The sequence below is a fragment of the Vitis vinifera genome, chromosome 4 (assembly GCF_030704535.1).
Source record: "Vitis vinifera cultivar Pinot Noir 40024 chromosome 4, ASM3070453v1".
In the NCBI taxonomy this organism is placed as follows: Eukaryota; Viridiplantae; Streptophyta; class Magnoliopsida; order Vitales; family Vitaceae; genus Vitis; species Vitis vinifera.
The window spans coordinates 12,235,111-12,260,049 of NC_081808.1; the positions used below are offsets into that span (position 1 = coordinate 12,235,111).

Genomic DNA, 24,939 nt, shown 5'->3' on the forward strand with positions numbered 1-24,939 from the left:
TATGTGATGCTACGTACTAAACTAGATGTCTGCTTTATTATAAGGATGGTGAGTAGATATTGGATTAACCAAAACATTGGATAACTATCAAGCATATACTAAAGTATCTTAGGAGAAAAATAGATTATATGTTTGTATTCTAAAGTGACAAGTTGGTACCTATTAGGTAAACATATTTAAACTTTCAATCTAATAAGGATTCTTGTTGGCCCACCTTCGATTTATATTCATTCTAGGTGGTGTGGTTGTTAGTTAGAAGAGTGTGAAGTAATCTTGCATTACTAACACCACCATGGAAGTCGAGTTCGTTAAGATTTTGAAGCAACAAAAGCTTAGGAAGTTTCTTATGGGACTTGGGGTAGTAACTTTGGTCGTACCGCTCATGACATTGTTTTGTGACAATAGTGAGGTGGCAACACAATCTAAAGAACTAAAAAACAATCATCTGGGTAAGCACATTGAGAGGAAGTACTATTTGATTTGTGAGATAGTGCAAAAGGGTTATGCAACAGTGGAAGATTGTTAAGATAAAGCCCTTAAAAGATGACATGATGTAACATTTCATGGATTTATTATTGATTAATAAGCCTAATAAGGCTAGTTAATCAATTGAGATCCAAGTGGGCTAGTTTAAGTGACCCAAACCCAGGATGAGCTCAAATCACTTAAGCCCACTAGAAGCCTATATAAACCCGCTTTAGAGGTTAGGGTTTCAGTCTTATATTCTATTCTCTTAAAAAGAGAAAGGGAGCCCTATCCTTCAACCTTAGTGCTAGGATACAAGATAAGAGACATCATAGCCAAAGATCATTGGGTTTGTGAGCATTTTCGACACATCTTCATCGACAAGTTCATTAGTTATGATTAGCTTTTTTAGTCTTACAATGTAATATAAATAAATTGTTAACATTTAATGATCAAATATTTATGGTATATAACTATTGAGCATACACTTGAAAAATTCATATTTCTTATTACTACACACGACATTATTGCCATATATTTTAAGAGAGAGACATTATTACAATATATATATATATATATAGAGAGAGAGAGAGAGAGAGAGATGTATGTGTATATATATATATCAATTTTTTCAATTGTGTTATTACTTCTATCATTTTTCTTTTACTTTCCCCTAATATTTCTGTAAGTTTTAAATCAATTTTCTTCCCACTTGTATATTTTATCAAAATTTCTATCATATATTTTTTCTAATATCTATAAAATCTATCAATAATTTTATAAAATCCAATATTTCCATCTTAGTTTGATTCTTTGGAATTTCTTAAATGACCTGCATGTGCACCCGAATGTAGATTCCTATGTCATATATGAACTTTATTGTATTTTTTTTTTTATCATTATGTTATAACATTTCACCTAGACATACTTTTTTTAGGAAAATTTTTAAAATTCTTTTTCCATAAAACTAAAAAAATAATAAAAAAAACATTTGTTTCCTATCTATAAATATTAGAAGGAAAAAGTCGTATTTGCTTAAATTTAAAAATAATTTAAGTTTCCAACTATTAAGAAAAAGAATTTTGCCATTTGGTTTTTAATAAAATAAGTTAGCATTTTATTAGGTTTTATAATCAATTGATTTTAAGAATGTGAATGGATGATGGTAGGTACAAGAAAACTTTCTTCCATCTCCGAAGTATTAACATAAGTGAAATTTTTTTATCTTTGCTCATGCATCATTCAGGGTCCAAAAACGACAAGGTATTGGATTCATATTTATCAACTGCAATATGCAGCCAAATAAGCATGTCAGAGCAAATGTTTGTAATTGCAAACACTCCAACAATTTTTCAAATCGGAAAGTAAGACGAATACTGCTACTAAATGATCAACCTCCCAGTGAGGTTTTTTTCCACAACAAACAAGACCGCTCCCTCAAACTCGATTCTCTTTCAGAACCAGGGGGGAATACAAATATTTCATTTAATGCCATCTCAACTAAGAGGGTATTTTAGTTGTGGTGCCATTCTGGATAAATGTACTCTGGTGAGTAGTGAAGAGCAACAGGAAAAGTGCAGGATATAGCTATGAGCCACAAACAGCAGCTGCAGACAAGAGAGAACTTAAAATGGAAGGAATATCGATGCAAAATCACCTCAGCTTGGTGTCTTTTCCATTCACCTTCCACATTTCAACTACAGGAGAGTTTGGACCAAAAATTTGCTGACACTTCATGCAAGTGCATTGTGCCCGTTGTTGAGATCAAGGGATTCAGCTCTCAATTCATCGTATATCCATAGCTTACCCTAACAACATGAAAAAGAAAAAAGAAAAAAGAAAAAAGAAAAAAGAAAAAAGAAAAAAAAAAAAAAAAGGACCCCCAAAAAAATGAAAAAAAAAAAATCCAACAAAAGAAAACAAGTAGACGCATTCACAGAGCGAGAATGAGAGGGGAAAAAGTGATTGGGTTCAGAGACTAAACAATGAAGTAGTACACTTGAGGATAGATGAATAAAAATGAGGCAAAAAGTATACATAGCACAGGATATATTTGTTCCCTCACTGGAGCCACTTAGCTAAGGTTCCATTCCCAATAGCCGCTATGCAACAAAGTCTCACTATACATGCATTCTAATAGTATAAACTCACTGCACGTATAGTTAAAATCTAAGTTACTCAGCAATAACGCCAATAACAAAACAAACCAATCCAACACGATCATTGCATCCAACCAAAACCCCTCCACCAGAAAGAAAGAAAATAAAAATAATAAAAATAGTAAGATAAAACATAATGATGTGATAATATTTGACTAGCATTGGCACAAATATTTTGGCGATAAAAAAGGTGCACTTACCATTTCAAGACACCATCGACGTGTGAGGATTCACTATAATCAAGGTTATCACAGACTAATCATACTACCTAGTGAATCACCCATAACTGATTCTTACATATCTGAAAGGGCAAATATAATGTTTCTGTCCCACAAAAAAAATTAAAGAGTTTCCATGCCTAACACAACTCAATTTGCAATTTCACAAAATAAAATTACCTGCTATACTCAATACTCGCATTTCATCATGAACTAAAAGTACAGTAAATCAGCCAATCTGCTCATATTCAACAAAGTGCATTTGCAAAGCTATGCATCCCAGCAACATCTGATTTCACTGGACCTTAAAACAAGCTTACCTAATCAAGACAATTTAAGGAGAAGGAAAAGGAATTTGGGGGGAAGAAAAAAGAAAGAAAAAGAAAAAGAAAAAAGAGGAGAGGGAGAGAGAAAGAGAGAGAGATGGGCAAATCGTAAGCCACAATGATTGGAAGACATCAGTAGAAGTTACAACTACTGGTAAGTTAAAACATGCGACAAGCTTAATCAAAGAAATGTTTCCATCCAAACCACTAACTACCAAAAAATTTCAAGACCTGGTAGGGAAGCTAATTTCTGTAAGCTCCCCATGATAGATTTTGATAAATCTGTGACTGCATACCTTCATTTACAAACAGAGAAAATCAACCCAGCCAAATTGATGTGAGAAACCTCCAACAGAAGCCACCATATAAAACCTGCACGTGTTTGGAATTTACCCACCATTCTATTAAGGTAAATAAAATGGAGCCCAGATAGCCAAATCAAAGAAAGGCTACCATAAATGCTAGGAATAAGCAAAATGAGGCCCAAGACACGAGTCAATTCAAGGGAATACTTTCAAGCTAAACATACCTAAGGTGCAGATTCACCTTCAAATCAAGCATGCTTATCTTCAGCACATACAACATTTATTCAATAACCTATTTAGATCCCCACAATAACTTAAGATTTAAAACCTATGCTACAATTTATCAAGGATGTCAAGGCTTCATAAAAATCGTTCTAACTTCTGACAACAACAGCAGAATGTTATTTTAAAGGAAAACAAGGACATGTGTTGTCATAACAAACCTTAAAACACTTCTGTTCAAGAAATTCAGTACCTAGTGATAAGAGATTATAGTCCACCATACATCATAGAAACAGTAGTACAAATATTGCATGGTTGGTACCAGATTTGGGGCAGTAACACTTCTGAATTACTTTTCACCATATTAAGATCAGCTCAGACACCCTAGTTCCAATATGTTCCCCATGAACCTGCACAAGATAAACAAACACAAGATGCAATTTTATGAAGTTCCCCAACCTACAGAAAATTCTGAGCACCAAAAGAAGCACTAAGCAATCTTCTAAGCAAGCAGCCCTTCTTTGCAGAAGCAGGACTCATTGCTCAGAACTCAAACTTGGATAAATTTGTAGTGGAGGGTCTCAACCGTCTCCTCAAACAAGACCAGAGCTCTTCTCATAGATGTCCCATTCATTGACATCTTCTTTGTTTCGATTAACATCTTCTGCCCTGAAGACCCCATAACTCAAATCTGCATCAGATGACACAGTGTTGGTGATATGAACATTCAAAGCAGGGGGATCTGCAATCATCAAGTTTTCTGATTTATCCTTCCCGTCATCATTGACATAACCCTGACCCTCGCTGAAACCAGTTCTGCCAACCACCTCAGCTGATTTTTCACCTCCACCTTGGTCTTCCACTCCTGTACACCACACAAAATCATGTTAAGCAACAGTGGGTAGACAAGTAGTCTGGAAAATCATCAGTTTTTCACTTTTTTTAACATTACCTGTTGTGGCCAGCTCCATGTCCTCTATTTTTGGCATCTTATGTTTGCTAGGTTCCTTCAAGTCCTCAGTGACTTCACGTTCTTTTGGTTCCTTGTGATGCATTAATTTTTCATCTCCTTTATTATCTGAACGCCTATATTCTGCAGATCTTGACCTTGAATGTCTTCTATGTTTTGGTCTGATTTCATCAGAACTTTTAGGAGATAACCTATTTAGTCTACAGTACTTACCTTCTGCTGATCGTGACCTGGAACGCCTCTTTTCATGATGCTTCCCTTTCTCATCTCTGCCTTCATCTGTTTTGTCACTTAAAACACGCTTACCTTCTGCAGATTTTGACCTGGATCGCTTTCTATGCTTTGATTTGCTGTCATCAAAACTTCGTGGGGAGAAGCCACTTCCTTTATGATGCTTTCCCTCTGCTGATATTGACCTGGACCGCCTTCTGTCACGATGCTTTGATTTTTTATCTCGTCTTTCATCTATTTTTTCATTAGAATAATGCTTACCTTCCACAGATTTTGACCGGGACCGCCTTCTCCGTTTTGATTTGTTGTCATCATCATTTCTAGGTGATGACCTACTTCCCCTGTGATGTCTTGGTGATTTTGGACTAACACGAGATGATTTCCTGGTTCTATGTGATGAACTCTCTACACGGCGTTTTGGTGATTCTGAATCAGCTCGATATGATTTTCTAGTTCTAGGGCTTCGACTCCTACTCCTATTTCTCCTTGAGCTAGATAAATGATGATCATGTGATCTATCCAAATCCCGCCTTCTAGATCTATCACTGCCATCTTTATTGTCTCTATATGACCTGCTTCCATGGTCATGAATTGAGTAGTGATGAGATCTAAATGGTGATCTAGATCTGTGCTCTCTTGAGTACCGGGATGGAGGTGAAAAAGAACGAGATCTCCGCCGTCGCCGGTAGTGGAGAGGTGATTTTGACCTGGATTTTGACCTTGCATGAGATATGGATGGCGACCTGTGGACAAGAGTAATTTATCAGTGGAAGACACAATTTCCTCTTTCAAGGAGATTTACATCATTTTAAATATACAGAAGTCTATCCAATCCACTCCAACCTTGTTAATCTTGCAAAACAAAGATAACTCAGGCAGAGTTGGACTATCCTCAAAACTAGAAGTATTTAAACAAGAACAGAGAAAAAAAAAAATAAGACTTAACAAACATGGAAAGTTCTATAATTCTACAGCCCATTTAGATAAGCCAAAATTAAATACATGCCATTAAAATGAGCATACAATTTCATACAGAGAATTTTCTCAAGAACACAAAAATCATAAGCCCAACCCAGCTGAGAAACTTCCTTTATAAAAATTTTAAAACCCTTTTAACTTAAGGCAACCAGAAAATGGCGAGACTGAATGTCACAAATTGCTCTATAGCATCCTTGACAATAGGAAACTTTTAGCAAACAAAGGTTGGAGGTTTGCATCCACAGTAATGTTTTGTAGTTTTCAGGGGAAAAAATGGAAAAGAAATATCCTTGTGTTTTAGAATATATTAGAAAAGGAACAAATAAAGTTCAAAAATTCATAATAATACTACAAACAACCATGAGAGATCAGAAGCAAGCCTAGGATGAAATGACTACACAGATGTCAAAAATTGAAGGTTTCAGGTCACCGATGTCTTCTGTGGCTAAGGCACAAGGCACAAAAGAAGGCAAACACACAAATGACACACCAGAAAATTTGAAGTAGCAGTAGTATAGTGACAGTAATAGTAATAGTAGTACACAAGCATTTGTTTCATTGTTGGAATGGGAAGAGAATTAAGTTTTGATTGCTCAAGGAATCATGGATGGCAGGTTGGAAGAAAACATTTATCTCCAGCAAAAAGTTCTGTCCACATAGGAAGCTCTCTCTTTAGCATTGGACATTACCATGAACAGTTAACTCAAAATAAAACTACAAACATCCCACCGCAACATCTTAAGAGTCTTGAAGAAATCTCACCCTCTCCCCCTCTATATCTGTCTTCCAACTTTACCCCACACGCCTTCTGGTTTTTGCTTTTTTTTTTTAAGATTATCTCAAAACTCTCACAAGCACACATTGTCAATATTGACCTTGGTAGCCTCTTTAATCATTTCAGATCTTTGAATTTAAAAATCAACTTACTAACCACTCCTATAAACTTTTAATTCCTCCCATGCTCTTTGTCAAATAGAGTATGTATATTAATAAATATATCAAGGGGTGCCAAATTAAAGTGGCAAACACAATATACAGGAAGTATATAAGTCAAAGCCAAAAAAAACCAGCTACAGTAGCTACAACCCCACTTTAAGAAAAAGAGCCCAACCATTCTATAAAATCTAACAAAGAAGCTGGGCCTTCCTGCCTTTCTTCTAATTCCTCCCATGCTTAATTCTTCTTTTTTATTTTCAAACTTAAAACTTAAAAATAAATAACCAGATATTCTTGCTTTCCACCATCACCATCATAAATTCTAAAACTTCATATCTCCTTTGCTTTCTGCCATTGTCATCACAAACTTCATTATTGAATTTGAAAAAAAAGTGGATCTCCTGGATTCTTTCCCTGAACTGTTTCTTCAAGTCAATCACATGTAATGTAATTCTTCACTAGCAGACATGGAGACATGGGGACATGGATGTAATTTTATTTTATTTTTCTAAAATTAGACATTTACTGACATATCCCGATATAGATAATGGGATAACTTACAGAAAACTTTAATCAACTCTGGGGGTGGTGGCACTTTGCCGCCCTTAACTATAAAAGTAGACAGATAACCTCTCAAACCATACCTCTGAAGCACTTCAACCTTTGTATCAGCTTTTTACTAGAAAAGGTAACGACAGTATATCTTTGCAATTGTTTTAAATCATTTGAATACTGATTTTGCCTTATTTGAAAAAGATATGTAAAAAAAGATATTTGTAAACAACTAGACTGGCTATGAAATGGCATCCTGAGAATAGTCCCAAAAATTGATAACAGAACCAAACAGTTTGTCTCTGATCTTGAATTTGACTTTTTCTGGATCCAATATAAATTGTTTCATCTAAAATACTTCAACTTTTCAAGAAGCAAACTTGTGCCTTACAAGGTTTAATTTTTTCCTTCTTTTCATTATTTTCTTTAGTTTTCAGTATTTTATGTAACACTTAGCTGGAAAATAGAAAACCTATCATTCAGTGGGACAAATTTTGAACAACTTATGGAGAATTGGTGTACAATTTATCAAAAATTAAAATCCCTGAAACTGTAGAGAGAGATAGAGGAAGAAAATGAAAAAGCATTTGAGAGCTCATACCAGTTGTAGAAAGAAAGTGATCTAGAAAGAGGGTAAGTATGCCAATTTATTTATTTATTTATTTTGATTGGCTTAAATATGCCATTTTAATAGTTTGGTTAAGGTTATAAACCCCTAAATAGTTTAAGGGGATAAATACAATTGTTGTTCAGAAAGTAGAAACATGTACTATTGCACAAAAGACTAAAACCATTTGCACAGATTATTGGTAGGAAAAGCAATTTACGCACACTTTGCTTTATACGCTCAAGAGAAGATAAAAAAAACTCAAACAAAAGAAACTAAGTGCTTTACTCCTTGTTTAGCTAACTAGCAAGTGGCACGATTAGCTAATGAAGGAACCCAAGAGATGAGCATCCCCACCTTGCTAACAATATCTATCATTTTGCAAAGCCTGCTATTGAACTTCCATGAGCATCTCTCTCCCTCTCACACCCAAGAAATGACCACAGCAGAATCTCCCTCTATGTATGGTTTGGATAGGCAGAAAGTTTTAGCCTGAAACAAACTCTTTAGTAAAGTTAATATTTTCACCTCAATGGTCAAGCCCTCTCCAACAGGTTTAGAATAAACCCTCAGTTCTATACCTAAATAATCTCTGGTCATGCCCTTTGTACCTGATTGACCAGGATTACCATAAAAATTTAATATTCTGAACCTACAGGAGGTGGTAGCTAATCAAGCATAGTCTTCTGATGTGATCTTAAGAGTAGCCACATTTTTCCAATCTAACAATAAAAGACTGAAAGGAGTACCAACAAAAGGTTAAGTGATAAAGGCCAAAATTGAGGAGAAATGAAACAAATCCGAAATAGCCTTAACAGATCTCCATCTGTCCCCAAAGATCCTAGCATTTATCTCCTGCCATAAAAAACCATATCAAAGATAGGATAGCCACTCCCTAGAAAACTCACCCTTTATGTTTATAGTGATAGCCCCTGACAAAGGAGACAATAAACTTGGCAAGACCGAAGAATTTATGCTCAAGTCTCAAGACTTGGGTAATGAAAAAAGAAATGATCAACTAATTTAGTACCCTCAAAGCACATAAAACATTAATCCAGATTGATACTTTTGTCACATTGGATTGCTAGTATTAACCCTCTTATTAGCCACAAGCTATGCAGAAGTACTAACCTTAGGTCAAGCTTTTGAATTCCAAGTGACTTTAGCAAGATCAAGAGGGGTCAAGGTGGGAGAAATTGTAAACGCACTAAAAAAGGAACTCACTAAGAAAAGTCCTAAAAGTTACTAGAACCTCACAACTAGGAAGTTAGGTAAAAGGTCCACATGTAACAAGGACGACAAAAATATTATTACTACCTCAATCTCTAGATTGAAATGGTTTCCACAGAAATTGAAATTCCAAGATGAAAAGGTAGAGAAAGGAACTAAGACAAAAGAAACAAGACAGCCTCTAGTCCTTCAAACTCTAAAAAGATTTGGAAATTGAAAGAAATCAATCACCCAACTACAAATATTCCCATACAACATTTTTGTATGATCTGCTATAGAGAAATGAGCAAAATTACAAAAATCATGGAAACTTGAGCAATAGTCTTCCAAGGACAACGATGCAATCACTTAACCATAGTGTTGGCATTTCAGCCATTGCAATGAGACCCATAAACATGATCCCAGGTCATAAAGGGTTGCTCTACCTATGAAAAATCCATAACCACTTCCTTAAAAGGGCACTATCTGAAGGAGGTCCTATCTAACCCCAAACCTTCATCTCTTTTCAGTTTGCAGGCATAATCCCATCCACAAGGTGGTCTCTCTAGCTTTCCCCATATCCTCACCACAAAAAATCCCATTGTAATCTCTTAATCTTGGTGATCATTCTTACTGAGATCTTAAAAACGAAAAAGAAATACATGGGATTAAAGATAAATAAGACTGCACATGGGCATTAATACTTCCCAATATGCCTTTTTGCAATTTAATCTAGGTCTGATATTATAGTTGTTAACTCATAAAACGTATTGTGTATCATTTTTCTATTTTCTATATCATTTATTGTAAGTTTTTTTTTTTAACATATTGAAAAATAATAGAGAGAGAAACATACATGTATATATAAATGTCTGAAGTATAGAGTAATATTTAATCAATTTCATGAAATTTTATAGATTTGAAGAGCTACACTATCTCTAATCATTTGCAAATATTGAACCCTTGAGTCTTGAAATTTCAATTTAACAAAATAAGAGTTTAATGCATACTTTCATCACAATATCCACAAAAATAATTTTTTTTTGAAATTTTAGATACAAACTTTAGCTCCAAATTCTAACTAGGCACATACATTTATGTGTTCCTAATGTATCTCCTATCTTGTTAGATGGTGGGGGAGTTAGGAGGGAGAAAACTACCTTTAGATTTGAGAACATGTGGCTTAAAGTGGAGTGTTTCCGAGACTTGATTCAAAAGTAGTGGGTGGGCTATAGGTTCAAGGCATCTCTCAACTATAATCTGGCTTCCAAATAGAAAACCTTGGAGATGGACTTAGAAGCTTGGAACTGAGAGGTGTTTGAAAATGTTTTAACCATGAAAGTGGAAGCTTCAATCAAATAAGGTTCTAAGATGCTAAGGAGAGGGAAGCTACTCTAGTTGAGGAAGAGGTTAAGGCTAAAAGAGTGGATAGAACAGTATAACAAGTGGGTAAAGGTGGATGACCTCCTTGGAGATAGAACTCAAGAGAGTTATAGTTGAAGAAAGGAGATAAAAATACAAACTACTTCCATAAGATAGCAAATGCACATAGGAGAAGAAACTTCACTAGAATCAGAGTGAATGGTGTTTTGCTATTTGGAGGAAAGAGATGAAGGAGGAGGTTTCTAAAGAAACATAAAACTAAAGAGAATCCCACATCAACTTCAGCGTCCTCCAAGTATCCTCGAAAATCCTAGTCTTCTTGCCAATTCAGGATTTTGGAGATCTTGTATTACACTCCATGAGGAGGGAGGAAACTAGGAACTTGTAGACGCCTTTTTCAAAAGAGGAATTTTCTCTACCCTTTTAGCTTTAAGCTAAGATAAAGCCTTAGGACCAAACAAGTTTACTACGACTTCTAGGCCACATTGCTAGGACTTCATGAAGAGTGAAGTGTTGGCATTCTTTGGGAAATTCTTTAATCAAGGTTTTCTCAAAGAAGTTTGACCATCCCTTTCTTGGTCTTAATCTCTAAAAAAAGGCGAAGTAGAATATTTGAAGGATTTTTGGCTCTTGAGTTTGATGAGGGACCTCTTCAAGTTATTAGCAAAGGTGTTGGCAAATAGGCTTAAGAAAGTGGTGGGTAGAGTGGTCTCCAATTTTATATATATATATATAAGTAAAAGACAAAAGTCTATTATATATCAAGAGAAAAAGGCGCCCAAAGGACAACCCAAAGCATAGCGGGAGTATACAAGAGGTGCCTCGAGGCGAAAGTGAAGAAGAAGAGGGGTTACAAAAACTTACCCACCCTCATTTAGAACCCAACCAATCAAAAAAGTCGATCAATGATAATGGACCTACATCTATGAACAACTTAGCCCAAGACCAATAATTACAAACAAAAGAATTTTTCAATCTTTGAACCGAAAACTACCCATTTTCAAAAGCAATCTTGTTTCTTTCTTTCCAAACCGTCCAAAAGAGACATAAAGGGGCTGCCTTCCACACTTTTTGATGCTTCTTGCCCACAAAGGAACCATTCCAACCAAGAAGAGTCTCTTTAACCGACAAAGGAAGAACCCATGACACCCCAAAGAGAGCAAAAATTAATTCCCACAAAACCTTAGCCTTGGAGCAATGAATTAGGACATGGTCTATATACTCTTCTTCAACAAGGCATAGGAAACATCTATTGGCTAGAGTCCACCCCCTCCTCTTTAACCGATCCAATGTTAAGACCTTACCACATGATGCTTCCCAAGCAAAAAAAGCCCACTTTGAAAGACACTCATGGGTTCCATATGATGTTCCACAAAAAAGGGGTTGCATTCCTTGTCTCCAAAGCATCATAAAGAAACTTAACAGAAAACTCCCACTTCTAGTCTCCTTCCATAGCGTCCTATCCTCCAAATCCACAAACACCCTCTTTCCTTGAATTGTCGAAAGGAATCGCTCTACCAAATCCACCTCCCAATCATTGAAAGGTCTTGAAAAATGAGGATTCCATCCCCCAACCTCACTCGATGAATCCCATACCTCCACCACCCAAACCTCTTTAGATTCTGCCAAGGCATATATAAAGAAGGAAAAGAATCGCACAAAGCAACATCACCACGCCACTCATCCTTCCAAAATCTCACTCTTCTTCCATTACCCATTGAGAACCCAATTTTGTTACTAAAAAAAATCCTTCCTTCGAAATTTCCTTCCACAAACCCACACCATACCCCTCCCTAATTGCTCGAGTACTCCACCCCCCTTCTTCTACCCTGAACTTCCTACCAATAACTTGCTCCCAAAAGGCCTCGCTTTCAACCACATAACACCAACTCCATTTGCACAAAAGGGCCATATTGAGTGTAGAAAGACATCTATCACCCAATCCACCCTTTCTTTTGTCTGAACAAACCACCACCCACTTTACTAGGTGAGGCTTCCTTTCTAAAGCTCCCCCCTAAAGAAAGTTCCTCTGGATCTTCTCTAACCTCAATCTAACCACTCTTGGCATATGGAACAAAGACATGTTATAAATAGGCATGCTAGACAATGTACTCCGAATAAAAGTGATTCTCTCTCCCTTAGAGATAAAATATCTTTTCCACAAAGCTAGTCTTCTACAAAACCTCTCCACCCCATCCCAAACTGCCACAGAATTATGCAAAGCGCCCAAAGGAAGCCCCAAACAAGAGGAAGGAAGCTCTCCCACCTTACAACCAAGCTCAAGGGCCAAAACCTCTAGATTCTCCACCATTCCTACTGGTATAATCTCACTTTTATCCAAATTGATGTTCAACCTTGAGATAGCTTCAAACCACATTAACAGCCAATTTAGATAAGCCATATGATCCTCAGAAGCCTCACAAAACACAAGCATGTCGTCAGCAAACAGCAAATGCAAAATTTGGACCCCTTCACCCTACAGCCAGACAAAAAGCCCCCTCTAACCGCTCTATTGATGAGGCTACTTAACGCCTCCATCACAATCACAAAAAGATGGAGTGAAAGAGGGTCCCCTTGCCTCAAACCCCTAGAATTGTGGAAGAAACCTGATGAAGTGCCATTTATCAAAACAGAGAGCCTCACAGTAGAAATGCACCACTAGATCCAATTTGTCCATTTTTCACCAAAGCCCAACTTCCAGTTTAAGTGATCATAAGCCTTCTCTATGTCAAGCTCACATAGCACACCACGCTTGTTGCCTTTTAGTAAAGAATCAATAGCCTTATTGGCAATCAAAGTCGCATCAAGAATTTGTCTTCCTTTTATGAAAGCATTTTGGGGTGAAGACACCACCTTGCCCACCACCTTCTTAATTCTATTAGCTAGCACTTTTGCCAACAGCTTGTACAAACCTCCCACTAAGCTAATAGGTATGAAATCTTTAAGATCCTTCCCCCCCCCCCCCCCCCCCCCCACATTGATTTTGATCTTGGATAAGCAATTACTCCTTCAATGAGAATTTGTCATCCTATGGAAAAAAAACTCGTATTCCTATCTCCCTCCCACAACCAAACTTCTCTAGATTTTTGTCTCCAGAAGATTTTCTCCATAAGGCCCCATTTCTTCTATTCCTCCCTAGCCTTCACTTCCTCCACTAATAAAATTCTCGAATTCTCTTATTCATTCCAGAAAGACACTTTATGTAGAGCCAAATTCTTATTAACCCCAACCTTCCCAAACACATCTTTGTTCCAAGTTTTTAAATTAGACTTTAGAGTCTTCAACTTTTCTGCCAAAATAAAGTTGAAGGAGCCGCTGAAAATAAAACCCCACCACCAACTTTTCAGCAACTCTTTAAACCCCTTCTCCTTCAACTACATATTTTCGAAACGAACTGCACAGGACCACTCCCCCATCTAACAAAATGGGAAAGTGATTAGAAATTGGTCTAGATAAAGTGGTCCACACAACCCCACTAAAATGGCCCTCCCAATCATCCAACACTAGAAAACGATCCAATTTTTCTAAACACCTCATGACTCCACGTGAAGTGATAGACCTACCACCCTCACCCAAGCCTCCTTTGCATTATCTCCCTTGTTGAAACACCCTAGGTTTGAACTCCATTTTTCCAAAAACAATAAATTCTCCTTGAACCTCCCTTTGCCTCTACCAAGGACCCTTTCAGCCTCTAATCTAGATTCAAACTCAAGTATCAACAAGCCTCCACCCAAAACAGCAATACTCAAACTCCCCTTCATAAACCGGTGAAGCGCCCACTTCCTCAAAAAATCCAGCTTTAGAAAAGGGACCGAAGAATCATCCCACCAGCCTACCAAACAACGTTCCAGCAGTTCCAACCTCCTTGCAGCTCCCTCGTCCCCAGTTCCAACCAGACTGAGTCTCCTATCCTTCTCGGCTTCGGCTTTGTAACCTCTGCAAACGTCCTTGAAACCGGCCCCTTCTCTTTCAAAGAAGCTTCTGGAGAAATGGATCCCTTTATCCCAACTGAAGGAGTCACTCCAAGACCTCACAACTATCCGCCAGAGTGTTCCAACCTCCAATCAACCCCTTCCCTTCTGGGAAAATAACACAGTATCTTTTTTCCTTCCAGATCACGCACAGAGCAGAGAAGAAACCTGCCTGCCTTGTTTGAGCAACGCTCCAACCTGTACTTACTTCCCCCCTCCTCCCAAACAATGATCCACCTTCTGTTTCCATCCTCCTTGCAGCAAGACTGAACTCCATCCAGCAAGCATCATAAGCTTGCTTCCCCAAACCTGACCCAAGAGGAAACACCTCTACTTCTCTCCCAAATGCATCCTCTCAACTTCCCTCCTACATCCTCAACTAGGATCTCAAAGGATTTAGCCTCCACCGCAAACCAACTTCTTCCACCTCTCGAAGGTTCACTCATCTTAGTTTGCAGCAATAGAAAGACATTAGTTTACATTTGAAAATACTTAGGAGAACCAGAAACCCAGTCAGAGGGCTGAAAATCAATCCCTTCTATATAGAGTGGCCTCCAATTCTCAAAACACCTTTGTAAAGGGTAGCAAATTTTAGAGGCTATACTTATTGAAAATGAAGTCATCGATTCAAGGTTGAATAACTTCTCTAAGTGTTTTATGCAAACTCAACCTCGAGAAGGCCTATAATCATGTAAATTAGGATTTGTTGCTAGGAATTACATAGAAAATGGGTTTTGGCCATTGAAATTAGAGGCTATGCTTATTGAAATAATCAACAAATGTACAATAAAGACCATTGTTTTGTACGCAAGGAAAGAGGGTTACATTTCACACTTTCAAGAAGTAATGCCAGTAATTTGTCAGGAAAAACTGTACATAAACTTGAAACGGTGTTCATTAATGTTTCCTATTGTTATATTTTTGGGCTTTTTTATATCATCTAAGTAGGTGGAACCTGATCCTTCAAAGGCAAAAGCCATTTTAGAATGGCCTAAACCTACAAATTTACAAAAAAGCTTGCAATTTCCCTAGCCTGGCTACTTTCTACAGGAGGGAAATTACAGCCCCTATAACTGATTGTATTAAGAAAGGCAAGTTTTCTTGAACTATAAAAAGAAGTAAAGCCTTTTGAAGAAGTGAAAGAAAGTATGACAGAAGCACTCACATTTCACCTATGGCATTTCTCTAAAGTTTTTGAAGTGTTAACAGGCACTTCTAATGTGGGAATTGGAGGTGCTCTCAGCTAAGAGGGGAATCTGATTGTATTCTCTACTAGGAAACTAAATGATGCAAAATAATGTTATTCAACTTATAAACGAGAGATTTACACTATGGTGCAAGTAATTCCTTATTGGAGATATTATCTTATCTATAAGGATTTTGTTTTGGGGAAATTACACCAAGCTCCCTTGAGATTAAGACATAACACATGGACCACCCCTCTATTTTGAAAAATTACACTTGACCCTTGGCTTTAGGTCAAACAACATGACCCGCATTTGTCATTAAAGTGCTGTCAAATTGTTGATGTAAGCAGTTAAATTGATGATGCAAGCTGCTCATATCATTCAAAAATTAATATATATATACATATTAATACCAACTATCTCTTAAGCTAAAGATTCAGAAATAACTTCAATTTAGTATCCTAAGTTAATTTGAAATTAATCATTTAATTATTGTTAATTAATCCAAATTAATTCTATAATTAATCACTAAAGAATTAAATTAAATGCATCATCTCCCAATCAAATGTTTTATCACTTATTCTTCTTAATTTTTATTCATCTTCCAAATCTTTAAGAAGCATAATCTCCCACATCTTATAAACTCTCAAACCTTAAAAGACTTCTTATTAATATTCACTTAACTTTTAATTAATTGAGATTAATACTAATATTTAATTATTTAAAATTTATTTAGTTATTAAAATTCTAAATTAAATTCCTAATCTTCCTATCTTCTCAAAAGAAAAATATCCTTGACCAATAACTCAAATAAATCCTTACAACTCACAAGCATTTCAAATCAATCTTTCAATTTTTATTTTTATTTTTTTTTGACAAATCAATCTTTCAATTGACTTTAATAAATAGAAACAATCTCTAAATTTAAACATTCAAATCCTTAATAAATCCATATCAATATTCAATTATTTAAATTAAATTCCTAATCTTCATTACCTTCTAGCACTTTAAAGTGTGATTGTCTTCCCTATGTGAGATTGCTTAGAACCCCTTGGTGTAATTGTCCACAAACCTTGATGTGATTATCAAAGACCTATCTTTTCTTTTCTTTTCTTTTCTTTTATTTGATCTTGCATCTCATTATACAACAAAGGAAAATATTCTATGGTGCAGGAAATCTAAGAGCTTGTTTAGGAAAGTTTTTGAAAACAATTCTCAAATAACAGTTTTTTAGGTCAATTTTCAAAAATTGTTCTCTGATGTTCTCAAGAACAAAAGCTTGTTTGATAATTGGGAATGCTCTCAATTTATTTTTAGTGTTTCTAAATATTTCTTAAAAATAAATGTTGTATTTTTAATCATTCTCCATATTTGTACAATTATTTTTTAAAACAATCTCCAAAAAACAACTAAAATATGTTCTCAGAAGTTCAGAACAAGTTTTATAAAACTATTTTCTGTCAAAAAATTACCAAGCGTGTTTTCAAGTGTGGAAAACAGTTTTCTGTATTTTAACAACAATTCCAAAATAGGCTCTTAAAATCCTGCATTACCAAGGGAATAAGAACCTAATTTGACTTACATCCTAACTTGATCATCCTTAAATCCTGCATTACCAAGGGAATAGGGAACTAATTTGATTTACCTCCTCACAATCTTATCATTCTTCCATTTCAACTCCTAAAGCCAAGCCAATGCATCCTAAATCATGGTGCTCTCATAACCACAAATAGGAGTAGAAACAAGCCACACTGCACCAATGGTTTATTATTTGGATAGCTTGCTAAAACCTTTGATTGTGGTCAAGATTGGATTGAGCTTGATTTTAGTGATACATATCACATGGAATAAAAAAAATTTCTCTGTAAGAGTTCAGATATAAATTAGTTATTAGTTAAGACATTTTTGGAGGCAATTGATACAAAAACATACCTAGATTTTCGATTTTCTTCCTTTTCTTCCTTCTCTTCCTCTACAAATCCATCAGCTTTTAGCTTTTTACTTATTTCTGCAGCTCTAGCTGATGCTAATTCTGTTGCTGACTTCATGGTTGCAGCTCGATTAGCTGCCTGCTGTGCAGTCATTGTTTGTTGCATAAGCAGAGCCTGCTGAAATTGCATCTGTTGCATGGCAACTGCTTGCTGCATTACCATGGGCAGAGAAGGTGAAGCCAGTGGAGAATTTAATATAGCTGGTTTTGGAGGGAGTGACTTTGCCATCTCAACATTTAATGGGCGACCTCCAACATCCATATTGTTCAATGCCAAAGCAGCAGTTGCTTCTTCGGGTTTTGAGTATTCTATATATGCAAAATGCTTTGAATCAGTGATGCTACATTCGACAACTGTGCCACAGAAACTAAAAAGCTGTTTCAACTGTTCCACAGTTAGAAGGGGGCTGAGATTGCTGACTTGTAGTGTTTTTTTAAGAGCATCAGCCTTCCCCACTTTATCTGGAGAGCCTGATAAGAAGAGCAACACGGAATCATACAGGAAACAGTTAAAGTGGAATTTAAAAATGAAACAAAATAAAACTGCTTTCCAAGAATAAACCATTGAATAAAAAAATTACACACTGCAACAAGAGAAGGGGTACCAGCTGAGTCTTTGGCTGACTGGGCTTGTGCTTGAACCTGAGCAGCATGAGCTTGAAGGGCTTGGGCAGCAACAATTGCCTGAGCAGCAGCCATTGCAGCTGCAGAAGGGGCCATCGGAACTTGACTGAGGGTTCCCATGGTGGTGGTTGCAGCTAATGCAGTCATCAGCAAATTGTGAGGTGGGTGATTAAACTTGCAATCAGTTTTGGCACAACGTCCATTAAGGTACTCTCGACAAACTTCACCAAGGGATGCTCCAATCCCAGGTAAAACTGCTCCTCCTGAAGCACCAGGAACAATGCCTGGAATCATTCCAAGTAATCCGGGGAATGCCCCCGAAACAGACCCTGAATAATTTGGCATATTGGGCATTGTCTGGTTAACTAGATTAGGAAAAGTAGATGCAGGAGCCAAACCCAACAATCCTCCACTAGCAGTACCTGCATTTGAAAATTTGTCAGAACCAAAAATAATTTGAATTAAACACTTGTGTCAACCTACAGTTTATCGTGCATCTTGGAGTTGTCGAAATCAAAAAATTTGATTCCTGATTTTATGGAAACTTCTTTTTTTTTTTTTTTTGCTAAGTAAATAAAACAAATATATAAAAAGCACTTGAAAAATGAGCACAAAATACACAGAGCATACAGGTAGCAGCCGAAAACAAGCAGAGAGAACTAGAAACAATAAACCAACACTCGAAACAAAAGGCTTCATCCTAAAGCCTAGAAAAACATAAAATCCCAGACCTAGCAACTTCCCGCTCCTAAAACTACCCCCCTTTGCCCTCTAGTAAATACAAAAGATTCCACAACCCCACAACCCTTACCTAAAGACTGGGCACAGGAGCACCAACCCTTCACATCTTCTGCAAAACCCCAAATCTGAGCAAAGACGGTCACCTAGCCTCTAAGCCACCCACCAACAACCCCAAAAACACAATGTACAGTATCACTTACAAACCATCCCCCACCCACTGCTCCAGCTCCTCTTTTTTTTCTTTTTTTTTTTTGTTTGAATTGCAATAACTGACCAAGCATTCCAAATTACGAAGCTCCCTAACATGAGGCATGGAGGATGGTCTTCTCTTCACAACCAAAACTTTGCAACCATGTCCAATTTCTATCTTTCTCAGCAGGGAAACAATTTCCTTCTCATGGCCATCCATTGGCAACCCCACAAACTTGCTAAAATAGATAAATTTCTAAAAAGAAGGATTGGAGAAGCTCCCTATTGCCGACAAACGCCTATTAGGACTCCCAAAATCCAATTCCCCTTCATCATTGCACACTTTGGGATTCACCTTCTTGGTATCCTTAAGTTGAATCTTTGGGGATTCCACCACCAACCCCTTGCCAGAAATCACACACAAGGGCCTATAAACATCGCCCTTGCCCTCTGACAAAAGACCCACGCCCTGTTCCCTCCAAGGAACCAAGCTTTTGGTTCTACCCAAAGAAAAGCCATCATCTTTGGAGAAAGAAGAAATTGAAGAAGAAGACTCTCCCCCAAATAGACCAAATAGAGACAAAGGCTTACAAAAAAACCCTTCCACTTCAAATAAAAGTGCAGTGTCAGCAGAAGGCGCTCTCTCCTCTGGGTGCAGAGAATGGCAAACTAGAAGAGACTAGGAATTGTCGCTGCAACCCAACCTAGTGTCATCGAAAAAAAATTGAAGACAACCCCCAAATCTAGATACATGGCTTTTTTAACTTTCTTACTACGCAGGGAATCCTTCTCACAACCCTACGTTGCAATCTCCTTCCAAGTATGAGATACTTAACAAACCCTCAAGTCCCTCAGAACCAGAAAAGGCCCAACTCACCTCCCTTAATCTGCTGTTCAATTCCCTTGAATTAGAAAATTGGGTCAGGCCCAATACACAAACCTCATGGACTAGCGGGTTGGTGACTATACCATCCTTCCTTGGATCGATACGGCCCTATCCCAAAGATGCTTCTTTATCTAGCTTGTAATGGGCATCCTTCAAAAGCCCAAGATCCAAAGGCTTGCACCCATCGCACACTGGACCGATGTGTCCAAGCCCACCCCCACTATCACCCAGGCCTAGAGATGTAGCCTTTCCAAAGCCACCAGCTTTCATAGCTATCATACCCCTAAAGGTCCCCAAGCTCAACACGCTCTGTGGACCTCTACAGTCAGACCGAGCTTTCTCACTCACACCCTTTGAAGCACGTGTAACACCACCACCTTCTTCTTCCACCCTAACCTCTTGATGCTTCTCACCTTTTATGGCTTCAACCTGAGATAACCAAGCGAGGCCTCCCACCACAACTGAACCATGTAGCACCCAGCACCACTTGAAGAGAACCAAGAAGCTTCTTACCACCTGACCTCACAAGAACTCTTGCCCATTGGAGATTTTGATGCCTTGCAGTGTCTTTGTTCACTACAACGCAACCCCCACAATAATCCCCTAGCTATTTGAATAACTCCATGCTACACAAATGCAAAGAAAGCCCTACTAAGCCTAACCCAAACCTCCTTTGCGCGTATTTCTCTTCAAGAGCACCCCACCTCTAGCGCCCATCTCTCCAAAGATAGACTTTTGTTCGCAAACCTCCTAAAACCTCTGAGCATCACCTCCTCTGCATCTTCAAAAGGATCAAATTTGAAAAGGATAAGAGCTCCCCCTAACAGAAATAAATCAACACCCCCTTTTAAGTGCTAGCTGCGAACTGCCCGTTTCCTCAAAATCTACAACTCTGGCACCAAGACAGAAGAATCCCCCCACCGTTCCACTAGACAACTCTTCAAGGATTCCCTTTTAGTACTAGCCTCCTTTTCCCCCATTTTAAACCACACTGCCTCTCCCAAAGCTTCTAAACCTATCTTCGCCTTGTTTGCAAAAGACTCGTAGAGAAAACCCCTAACAAGGATCTCTCTTTTGACTAGCATACACCCAACAAAGCACTTCTACTAACCTGTGTTACTATTAAGCTTCGAAGTTCCCAACCAAAATGCCCCAACCCCCAGGAAGACCTTTCCCTTCCAAGAAAACCAATACAAACCTCTTCGCCTCCTCAGAGCGCATCAAACAAAGGATGAACTTTCCAACATCATTACAACGACATTCCACTCTATAAACTCCCCCACCTTCCAACCAATGCTTGCTTAAAGGCTTCCCTCCATCACCCCAGCTGCAAGACTCCACTTCATCCAAAAGATGAGAGAGACTTAGCTCACCAAGTCTAATCCAACTAGAACAACCTCTACCCCTTTCCAAGATCTTTCCTAACAACTTTCCTTTGACCTCTTCAACAGAGATTTCAAACATCTTCAAGTCCACATCAAACCAACACTTTCCTCTCCTCATTCTTCATCCCCCTATCACGTTGGTGAAACATTAACATTTGGTAGGTTGTGCAACCCTTGTTTTGCCATTTTGTGCAACTCTTGATTTTATGGAGTTTATGTGATTTATTCCTAATTTGTGCATATTTAAATTAATTGACTATGTAAAGTAGGGAAGTTGTAGTTTAAAGGCTTTGTAGGAAAAAATTTAGGAGTAGGTCAATTATCTTATTTAGTTTCCATTTACTTTACAAGTCTCAAAGATGTATACATAAATCTATAATAATTTTTCAATGAGAGAATAAGAAGATTTCTTATTTCCCAACAAAAAGGACACAAAAGCTTTTTTTTTTCATTGCAAAGTTGTTTATAACAGCAAGTAGTTTCACACCTAATCCATAAATTATCATTAAACCAATACTTGAAAAAGAATCCATTCCCATCAACCAGACATGGACTAGAGAAAACTGGACCATTTGCATTCATTCACAAACTGATGAACCACAATGTTCTATCTATATGCACATATAAAATGAACATTTTTTTTTTGATAAAAAAATGAAATGAACACTATAGCAAATTATTATCAGCATTCAATTAAGAATTGTTTACAAACAACAAGAAATTTCACAATTAATCCATGAATTATCATAGAATTAACATTTTGAACTTGAGAGAATTTAAAGGGATTTCCTTTTGGGTGGTGGGGCTTTGGAAAATAAGTTGTACTTGTGACGTAGCCAATTGTGTGCTTGGATAAAGTAAAGGTGGTTTAGGCATTAGACGCCTTTTTTTGAATAATAAGGCTCTATTATGCAAGTGAAGTTGGTGTCATGCAAATGAGATGGAAGCTTTATGAAAGCATATTATAGAAGGAAACTCTAGGTAAGAAGCAGGATGGAAATCTCGAGAAGTAACAAACACGTATGGTGAAAGTTGTTAGAAAGAATGGGAGCACTTTTTATAGTAGAGCTTTATTCTCCTTGGGAAATGGAAGGAGGGTGTTTTGTACAAAAAGGTTGTGTGGGGATGACCCTTTTTGTATATCCTTCCCTTCTTTATATGCCTTAAAAGTTTCAAAGGATGCTTGGGTAACAAATGTTCGGGATCATTTAGGGAAGAGGGGACATTATAACATTTGTTTTTCTAGATCTTTGAATAATTGGGAGGTGAACACTAGGTTGCAAGTAATGGCAGTTAGCAATGAGAAGGAGGACAAAGTGGTGTGGTTAGACTCAAGGAGGGATAAGTTTTCTATCAAGACCTTATACACCATTTTGGAACCGGGAGGGTCAATGCTTTTCCCAGCGGGTATTATTTGGAACTTGTAGGTTCCATCTAAAGCAAGTTTTTTCACATGGGAAGCTAGTTGGAAAGAGGTGTTGACCCTCATCTAACTTCAAAGGAAAGGGGTAATCCCTTGCTAATGGAAGTTTTCTGTGTAAAGTTGAAAAAGAAAACATTGATCATATTCTCCTCCATTGCTGCAAGACAAGGGAGTTGTGGCAGCTCCTCTTTGCTTTGTTTGGTGTATATTGGGCCCAACATTTCATAGTCAGAGAGATTTATCTTGGCATTAATCCTTTGTGGGCAAAGGTGTAAGAAGGTTTGGAGAGCAATTCCCTTAATGCATTTTTTTGGATAGTATGGAAAGAATGAAACCAAAGGTCTTTAGCTAATGTGAAGCAAATGGATCTTTCTTTGAAAAAATATTTTCTTTGTAATCTTTTCTCATGGGTGAAATTGCTAATAAAAGGAGGTTTTATGTCTTTGTTCAACTTTGTAGATTGGTTGGGGTCTTGCTAAGAGTACAATTTTTTTTTTTTTTGTGCCTTCTATCTTTTAGGTTGTGCCATTTGGCAGCTATTGTATACAATCTGTGTAATTCAGTATGCTTTTTTTTGGCACTTTTTATAAATTCCTTTTTATTTGCCTATCAAAAAAAAATACTTCATACAAAATCAGATAATCTGCATTTAAGCATTCACAAAATAATGAATTAACAAAGAAAATCACATTATGCATTATCCATTTGCATATTAATCTAACAATTCATGGCAACATTGAATAAACAGCTACTAGTTTCACAACTAATTTGAGACTCACAGTGAAATCAATATTACAACAAATAATATATATATATATATATAAGGAAAATTTTATGCATTCAGACGTGTATTATCATCAAATCAACATTCAATCATTGACAAATATCGAGCTACACACATAATCAGGCTATGAATTATCCATATACAAAAGTAGGCCTCATTCAAAAACTAAATATAAAGCAACTAGTTTCACAACTAATCCGCAAATTAAATAAAATCAACATTAAAAAAATATAATAAAAATTAAAAATAAAAAATAAATAAAGAAATTGGATCATGTGTTCAATCTGAAACAGCAAGAAGTCCCCCAACAATTCATGAATTAGCATTGAATCATTATGCATTCGATTATTCAAAAGATGATGAAATAAACTCCAGAAAATCAGGATATGTATTACTCAAACATGCACACATTGGCCCAGCAATTAATAAAGAAGTAACCTATATGTTGATTTAAACATCTGCCCAAGTGTAATTATCAATAAAGGGGAGAATTTGTGAACCTGCACTGAAGAAAACTGGAAAGGGACTACCCATAATGGGCTTGCCGTTACACTCAACGTGTACCATATAATTCCCTCTCTTGGACACTACATATGTGACAGTGTAGCTGCCATCGCCTTGGTCCTTGATGATGCCCTCCTGGTCCGATCCGCCGACGCCCACTCCAGGCGAAACCCTAACCCTAATCTGAGCGCCACCATTGGGAACCTTTCTGCCATCGGAATCCTTGGTCACGACGACGAACGACGAAGCCGAACAGGCGGCCCCGCCCGCAATTCCAGCGCCAGCAGCCGTGCATTTGGAGGGGTCGACGGGGCCGATGGGCTTGCTGGCGAGGCGACTCTCGGCGTCTTCTTCAGCGTCGTCACTGTCAGAAGAGGAGGAGTCGGCCACCGCAGGAGCGGAGGCGGAGGCGGCATCCTTGAATGTGGCTTCGAAGGCAGCTTTGGCGGCGGCGGCTTTTTCAGCCTCGCTCTTGATCTTTGCCTCTTCCGCTTGCTTCATCCATATTGGCTTAGTCACAGCAGAGCTTGTACGGTCGCCCATCTCACAAACCCTAACCCTAGGCCTAATGGAATTTGGTTGCTGTACTTTGTATGGTGGATACGGTTATCTTTTATAAAGTTGAAAAAGTGCGTGGAAGAATATTTTACTTTATAATTTTTTCCACTCAATTTTCTAAAATGTGGAAATGTGT

The 24,939-nt window shown here is 37.4% G+C and overlaps 1 protein-coding gene across 4 annotated transcripts; it reads right to left on the reverse strand.

The window, feature by feature from the left end:
• Positions 1-1,706: 1,706 nt before the first annotated feature.
• LOC100244513 (uncharacterized) lies at positions 1,707-24,939 on the reverse strand. Of its 4 annotated transcripts, XR_009465501.1 has the most exons (8): positions 24,242-24,939; positions 18,315-18,755; positions 17,652-18,180; positions 4,648-5,639; positions 4,018-4,560; positions 3,465-3,540; positions 3,023-3,162; positions 1,707-2,273 (listed from the first exon to the last, which is right to left on the reverse strand). XR_009465501.1 is itself a non-coding variant. In XM_059736325.1 (5 exons), exons 1-5 carry the CDS (start codon positions 24,786-24,788, stop codon positions 4,289-4,291), a joined length of 2,781 nt encoding a protein of 926 aa, XP_059592308.1. In that variant the 5' UTR covers positions 24,789-24,939; the 3' UTR covers positions 2,798-4,288. The 4 variants fall into 4 exon arrangements, 1 of the variants encoding a protein (XP_059592308.1); XR_009465500.1 differs by lacking the exon at positions 1,707-2,273 and having other exon boundaries at positions 2,798-3,162; XR_009465499.1 differs by lacking the exon at positions 1,707-2,273 and having other exon boundaries at positions 2,798-3,162; positions 3,949-4,560.

Coding starts and splice junctions, on each gene's coding strand:
- LOC100244513 (XM_059736325.1), bottom strand. CDS start 24,788: ATGGGCGACCGTACAAGCTCTGCTGTGACTAAGCCAATATGGATGAAG. Junction 18,181..18,314: donor GTCAGCCAAAGACTCAGCTG/GTACCCCTTCTC, acceptor TCTTCTTATCAG/GCTCTCCAGATAAAGTGGGG. Junction 4,561..4,647: donor CATGGAGCTGGCCACAACAG/GTAATGTTAAAA, acceptor TGTGGTGTACAG/GAGTGGAAGACCAAGGTGGA.